The sequence below is a fragment of the Nannobrachium achirus genome, assembly GCF_963921795.1.
Source record: "Nannobrachium achirus genome assembly, chromosome: 16".
NCBI classification, from domain to species: Eukaryota; Metazoa; Chordata; class Actinopteri; order Myctophiformes; family Myctophidae; genus Nannobrachium; species Nannobrachium achirus.
The window spans coordinates 15,860,087-15,867,314 of record NC_137823.1 but is presented as its reverse complement, the minus strand read 5'-3'; the positions used below and the strand labels follow the sequence as shown (position 1 = coordinate 15,867,314).

Below are 7,228 nucleotides of genomic sequence, written 5' to 3'. Positions count from 1 at the left end.
AGACAAAAGTGGGGATAGATAGGCCACACTTTGAGGAAACCGGAAACCAGCACTACATGCCAGGCCCTGACTTGGAACCCCCAGGGGAAGCGGAAGAGAGCAGCCTAAGAACACTTGGAGGTGGGACACTGAGGTAGAGCTCAAGAGACAGGGAACCTGATGGGGCGAGGCAGAAAGGACAGCACAAAGCTGTGTTGGATGGAGAAGAGTCGTAGATGGCCTATGCTCCATTAGGAGTGATGAGCCTAAAGTATAAGTTTCACAAGATTCAAAGGTACACCTCCTAGACTTGTCTCTCGCCAAACTGGGAACCACTGGGTCTTCTGAGCATTCTGAATTGGCTATCAAATGTTTATGTCGCAAAACATGTTTGTCTGATATTCCCACAATAGCTAAACATCTAACATTCCTACTCTGGCATATTGGATGTAGCTGAGATGGTTCTCTGGAAATTGCTCTCCGGTTCAGCTCTGGTTCTAGCCCCCACGATGCCGTTCTGCTTTGTTGATGCTCCTTCATCCTTGGCAGGTGCGACCAATCAGTCATTACTTCATTACTCACGATAGACAAATATAAGATACCCTTTCCTAAAGATTTTATTTGTTCTTCCTTTTATGTAAGGTTTCTTAATTTTGAAGGTTTATTTTTTTCTTGGGTACCTGTATATTTATCGCACATTTTCCCATTCATGAACTATAAAACCTATTCACTCTATTTACAACTTCATGCGACGCTCTGGGATAATTCTTCTTCACTTAGTCCTAATTTAATCTACATTGAATTATATTACATTTCTCATAAACACCTCTATCCGTCGACACGCTGACTCGATGAGTCTGTTCACTCGATGAGTCCGTTCATCACACTGTTCTCGTATTATGGTCACATCCTGCCCCCCCAGGGGTCATTGAGCGGGTTCCAGTGTCCCCAGATTAAATTATTGATAGTTATAGGAACCAAATGGACCCTTATAGCCCTGTAACTTCAAGAGTGTACAGGCAGCCACATAACTCTCAGAGTTATGTGCGGTCTATGCACACCAAACAAGGGGCCCTTGAAATCAAAAGGTTTGAGAATCACTACCTCCACACTCCAGTCCTGTCAGATGATGCATACTCTCTACAAGCCTAGCTCTAACCTCGATGACACATAACCTAGCGCTTGTGATGTCCGGAGGCATCTTCATCTTCCTACCAGGAGTGTAAGGGAACACCTCCATCAACGCTCTACAACCCTGCCCTCCATCCACGATCACACGGTCCCCAGACCAAAACCAACATAAAGCCACACAGACTCCAGCCACCTCAGAGTCCTTTATGTGGGCTTGGTCTCCACCGAATTCTCTCCTGCAACCTCCGTCGTCACTTCCTTTTAGATATTATTAAAAATGTTATTAGACAATAACAACAATGCCAAGGGGTCTTCGGCATTCGGCTAAAACGTTACCACATCGCAATACATCTTGTGATCAAGTCATTCTAACACCACATTTCCGTCTCTGTTGCTAATACACAGTACATTACAGTACATAACTTAACAATTTACTAAACATATTTAACTAACCTATCATTCTTTCTGTATATTTGCTCATATGAAGCAACTTTATCTAGCTAGACAAACCAGTCTTGGAAAGAAGGGCTCCCCAGTCTCCCATCCCCTCATCAGAACCTTGTCTTCCAACCATGACATGCATCACTAAATTGTGCATAGCACAGTATTTAAAGCCTTGGGCAAAATGGAAATTCTACTGTAAAATCCAAATTATATATTCATTTTAAATTAATTTTAAATAGGGCATGCAAGATGCCCTCAGACGCTGAATGGTTAGTGACTGACCGGTCACTTCCCAACTCTAAAGCACACATGGAGGACAGCTCCTTTACAGGCGGTTACTGTGACGGAATGCGCTGGTGCATGAGATGGAAGATTGCAATCGCCGTCAGAACCCGAGACAATGGCAGCAGCCTGTGTTGCTTCAGCTGTTGTAATTTGCCGCTGCAATCCAGGCAACGAACCACCACCATTGTCTCTCTGTGCAGTACCAGTGTCCAACCGTGTCCTCCCGCGTCTCTGTCAAACTCTTAAACGTGATTAGATACAGTTATGGGCAGAATCAATCTTCCCTGGTAATATCTTAACGGGAAAGGTATCACCGGTGTAAATGTACGGAAAGAGTGTTTCGGTGAAAGTGTGTTTGAAGGTGTGTATTTCTGTGTTAGTATCTAGGTCAGAGAAGGACAGCTTTCCTTCATTCCAGTTCAGCTGCACTCGGATCCTCTTTGGATTATGCTCCAATGAGAGATCATTCATTAACCATGGTGAGAAGCCAGCTTTGTATGTACCTTCAAACACCCCTATTCTCCAGGATCTACCCCCTCCTTCTCCCTTCCGTTGAACAGACTCCGCCAACACGCCCACTTCCCATAGTGTATTGTCTCCAACCTCAACATCCCAGCTGTGAGTCCCAGAGTCAAAGCCCTCAGAACCCAGGGCGATGCCATAGAAGTCAAACCTCTCTGGGTTGTCAGGAAGCTGACGTCTTTCTCCATCTCCAACACTGGTCAGATCATCAGAAAGGATGAGTTTTGGATGGGCAGTGTTGGGGTCCAGAATGACGGGAGTGTAGGAGACAATGTCCTTCATCTTGTCCCAGACTCGGAAGGTCAGGTTGCCGAGGTGTTTGGCCTCGTTTATCAGCGCACCTGAGATCAGCTGTGGGTCCTGCTGTGTGCACTGGAGTCTTTCCATTGTGGTCTTGTAGTTGTGCAGGAATAACATGTTTTCAGCTTTCAGTTCCTCCTCCAAGGCTCTGAATGTGTCTGAAATGATTGCTATTTCTCTGCTCAGAACCTCAATCTTCTCCTCCATCAACCGACATTTCTTCTCCTCTTCCGCCCTCAGTGCAGTGATGCTGGCCCCCTCTTGCTCTTGTAGAAAGCGATGAAGCTTCTTAAACTGTTCCTTAATCTTCCGCTCTGTGTGCCGGGCCTGGACCTTAATGTGTTTCGCTGTTTGGTCACAGTTTGTTTTAACTTCATTAAAGACCTCCAGCTTCTCCTGCAAGACTTTCAGTGCATTCTGGACGTCCTCCTTGTGATCCAGAGCAGCTTCATCGATGGGTCTGAATCTGTGGTTGATGTGTTTTTTAGAATCTCGACACACAACACACACAAGATGTTGATCTTCCAGACAGAAGAGTTTGAGTTTCTCAGCATGCAGACTGCAGAGAACCTCAGACCCCATTGAAGTTCTCTGGTGTCTCTCCTTTATGAAGGCCTCACACAGGTTCTTCAGAACCAGGTTACAGGGTGGATGATCCATTGAATTTATTTCCTTACAAACTGGACATTGGTTTATTTTTTTCTCTCTCCACCATGTCTGCAGACAGGCGTTACAGAAGCTGTGGCTACACGACAGGACAACAGGATCCTTAAAGACGTCATGACACACAGGACAGGAAAAGTCCTCTTCTGAAAGAGATGACTTGGAAGCCATTTTGTTTGGCTCTCGTTAAAGTGCAATTCAGCTGAGTGCAAGTCAGCAGCAGGTTCAAGTTGTCCGGGTGAATACTCACTCCTATAGTTACTAATAGATAATCTACTCTGTATCTCTCGGTCTGATTGAGTGTGGATTCGTGTTACGGCTTTTCTAGAAACAGACCAGTGTGGGAGTTGACGTCACAGCTACGACACTGCCGGAGCAATACAACAGTATAACTAGAAATATGTAATTCTGGGAAATTGCAAGTGTGGTTGCCATGACGCAAGTCACGAGGTATCCGCTATAAATTAATTCCATCTTACCATTTATATTGTATATTGTGAATTTGTGATGTCAAGAGAAGCATGACTTTGTGCAGCCGCCCAAACTGGATGCAGCTGCTACACCTGGATAACATTACTTTGAAAGTTTACAAAACACAGGTTCACTTTACTCGAAAAAAGAAATCTCCAATAGTGTGTTGCCTATAGCAACCACACTAATAAAGGGTACAAATCTACCAATGCTTAACAAGGCCTAATCCATACCTGAAAAATCCCCAGGGATTTCTGACTTCGTTTTGAAACCTATACGCCTCCACACGGTCCTGTGTAGAAAAAAATCTCTGCCCACATGAAAACGCAACACGCTATAAATCCCTGTCTGCGCGTCACCGAAACGGGTGGCCGCGTCCCCTGCTCTCATATATGAGCAGCTATATGAGAGCGTTTATAGGCTATGCATCTTCCAAGTTTCACAATAGGTAACAAGTAGCCTATAGTTTGGTCATGCTTCCATCGTGAACTATTCTGCCGTCCCTCTCCATTCCATTCAACTCATTCCATTGCAATCATCCATTACAATAATATAGCCTATCATTCCAAATCATCAGTAAAATGTATAGGCTACTCATGTCTGTCAAATATTGTTTTCTGCCCACAAAATAAAAAGCCATAGGCTACAGTAGACCTGTAACCCATGACATTTGTGATTTGTCCCACACACACAATATATTCCACAAAGCCATTTAGCATTTAGCCTGGGGAGTGTAATCCATTCCAAATGAGCACACGATCGAGTCAAGTTCCTCGCTAATGTCGAACACAATCGGCCCTTTGCGGGACACCTCCGCCGTCAGGAACACTTCTTACCTTTTGTGAACATCCTATCAAAAAAGTAAAAGTCCTATGCGTTGTATGGTTATATCTAAGTGTTTACATAACCTGCTGAAAGAAACACACCTTTACATCTAATATCTATTAATTATCAGATAGAAAAAGCTAGTGAAAAAAATGCTATAATATTGCACATTAAAGTCAGAATTGTTTAGGAGAAAAGAGGTGTACACATAATTTGTCAAAAATCAATATAAACATTGAAAGTATCAATATATCAAATATCAAATGGGGATCCGTGGCCTAATGCATATCAAACTGGGGGTTCTTGAAATTCAAAAGACTGAGAACCACTGCCGTAATATGTAAACTGGGATAAACTTGAGGGTGTTTTGCCAGACTTGTTGAATCAATCGTGAGTTGTGTTTCTCACAAGACCTCCCTCCTTGACAATTATAACCTGGTGAAATGACTAGGTGCTTTAGGAAGCCCAAGCCAGCGCCAGTCTTTTCCTGAACGCAGCCAAATCCCCCCTTGCCGAGCCAGGTGGTCTCTGGGTGCATGCCCTTTGCTTACGCAGGGCAAATACAACCTTTCACGTCCATATATGGGCAAGGCTGACATGGAACTCCATATTTGGGCATGACTGACTCAAAAACATGATGAGAGTAAACCCCACAAAACGGGATAAAAGCAGTAGGTTACACAGTGAGATTGATGTAGGGCCTTCGAGTATCATAATTGAGTATTGTATACGCTGAGAGACCCCAAAGACCCCAAAGACGGCCTCCTTAGGACTCTCGAGAACTCTACTATCCTTGCTGTAGTCACCAAAGCCATCTCAAATTACAGGAGAAAACAGCACTGATTGTTCTCCCAAAAGGACAACAATGGAACGGAAAGCCGGCGGTATGAAGGCGAGGATCCGCTCCATCACCGGCGAGAACGTCAAAGACTTCCTGAAGAGGAACCTCTTCGTTCTGGTCACCATTGCCTCCATCATACTGGGAGTGATCCTGGGCTTTGCTCTGCGCCCACTGAACCTCACCATGCTGCAAATCAAATACTTCACCTTTCCCGGAGAGCTGCTGATGAGGATGCTGCAGATGGTGATGATTCCACTAGTGGTCTCCTGTCTGGTCACGGGCATCGCCTCCCTGGACGGCAAGGCCTCGGGCAAGATGGGCATGCGTGCGACGGCTTACTACATGGTGACCACCGTCCTCGCCGTCTTCCTGGGCATCGCCCTGGTCAGCATCATCAAGCCAGGAAAGGTCAGCAGCAACGGCCCAGAGGTGTCCGGCGGGACCATGGAACCCATAAAGGCCACCGATGCCATGCTGGACCTCGTTAGGAACATGATCCCCTCTAACCTGGTGGAGGCTTGCTTCAGGTCCTACAGGACCGGCTACAAGAAGATCATCACCACCAGGAATGTGACCGTGGCCCACAACGTCACCGTGGAGGAGACCATGGAGGAGCTGGTTCCCGTGGCGCTTTCCTCTCCCGGCGTGAACGTCCTGGGCCTGGTGGTGTTCTCTCTGTGCCTCGGACTGGTCATCAGCAAGATGAGGGAGCAGGGGAAAGTGCTCCGGGACTTCTTCGTCTGCCTCAACGACGCCATCATGAGTCTCGTTGCCGGCATCATCTGGTATTCACCCGTGGGCCTCCTGTTCCTGATCGCGGGGAAGATCATGGAGATGAGCGACCTGGCTGAGGTGGGGAGTCAGATCGGGATGTACACGCTGACCTGCACCGTGGGCCTCCTCATCCACGGCCTGCTCGTCCTGCCGCTTCTGTACTTCCTGGTGACCAAGAAGAACCCGTACAGCTTCATGGGAGGAGTGCTTCAGGCCCTCCTCACTGCTCTGGGCACCTCCTCCAGCTCGGCCACCCTGCCCATCACCTTCCGCTGCGTGGAGGAAAACAACCGCGTGGACAAGCGGGTGACGCGTTTCATCCTCCCCGTGGGCGCCACCGTCAACATGGACGGCGACGCCCTCTACGAGGCCGTGGCGGCCATATTCATCGCCCAGGTCTACAACATGGACCCGAACTTTGGCCAGATGATCGTCATCAGTCTCACGGCCACCCTCGCCAGCATCGGAGCGGCGGGCATCCCTCAGGGCGGCCTGGTCACCATGGCGATCGTGTTGACGTCGGTGGGACTGCCGATGGAGGGCATCACCCTAATCCTCGTAGTGGATTGGTTCATAGACCGCGTGCGCACCTCCATCAACGTGCTGGGTGACGCTTTTGGCGCGGGCATCGTGGAGCATCTGTCCCGCGCAGAACTACGGAACCCGGATCCTGAACTGGGCAACCCTGTGGAGAATGGAGAAGGGCTGGGAGCGTAGCGTTATTAAGAAGTTCAATAGTTCGACGTGACATTAGTCTGACGCTAGTGAATGATAACCTGCTGAATGCTACTATGCCTAAACCTTAACCTACCCTCAGTAAAACTATGCCTAAAACCTAAGCCTTAGTCGGACTAATGTGACCTTGAAATATTGAGATTTTACCGAAGGGCTAACTACCGACTCATCTGTCAAAAAAACTACTCGCACAAACAAGAGACCATGTGACTAAGAGTCCTTTGCTTCCCGACGTAGCATTTGTCAAATATGTTATTG

At 47.2% G+C, this 7,228-nt stretch overlaps 2 protein-coding genes across 2 annotated transcripts; one reads left to right on the top strand and one right to left on the bottom strand.

Moving 5' to 3' along the window:
* Window positions 1–2,091: 2,091 nt before the first annotated feature.
* On the bottom strand, window positions 2,092–3,495 carry LOC308300829 (nuclear factor 7, ovary-like; the record flags this gene model as incomplete). Its single annotated transcript, XM_080744727.1, has 1 exon — window positions 2,092–3,495. The coding sequence occupies one exon, from the start codon at window positions 3,493–3,495 to the stop codon at window positions 2,092–2,094; it is 1,404 nt and encodes a 467-aa protein (XP_080600853.1).
* A 1,990-nt stretch (window positions 3,496–5,485) lies between these two features.
* LOC308300828 (excitatory amino acid transporter 1-like) lies at window positions 5,486–6,952 on the top strand (the record flags this gene model as incomplete). Its single annotated transcript, XM_080744726.1, has 1 exon — window positions 5,486–6,952. The coding sequence occupies one exon, from the start codon at window positions 5,486–5,488 to the stop codon at window positions 6,950–6,952; it is 1,467 nt and encodes a 488-aa protein (XP_080600852.1).
* Window positions 6,953–7,228: the final 276 nt, after the last annotated feature.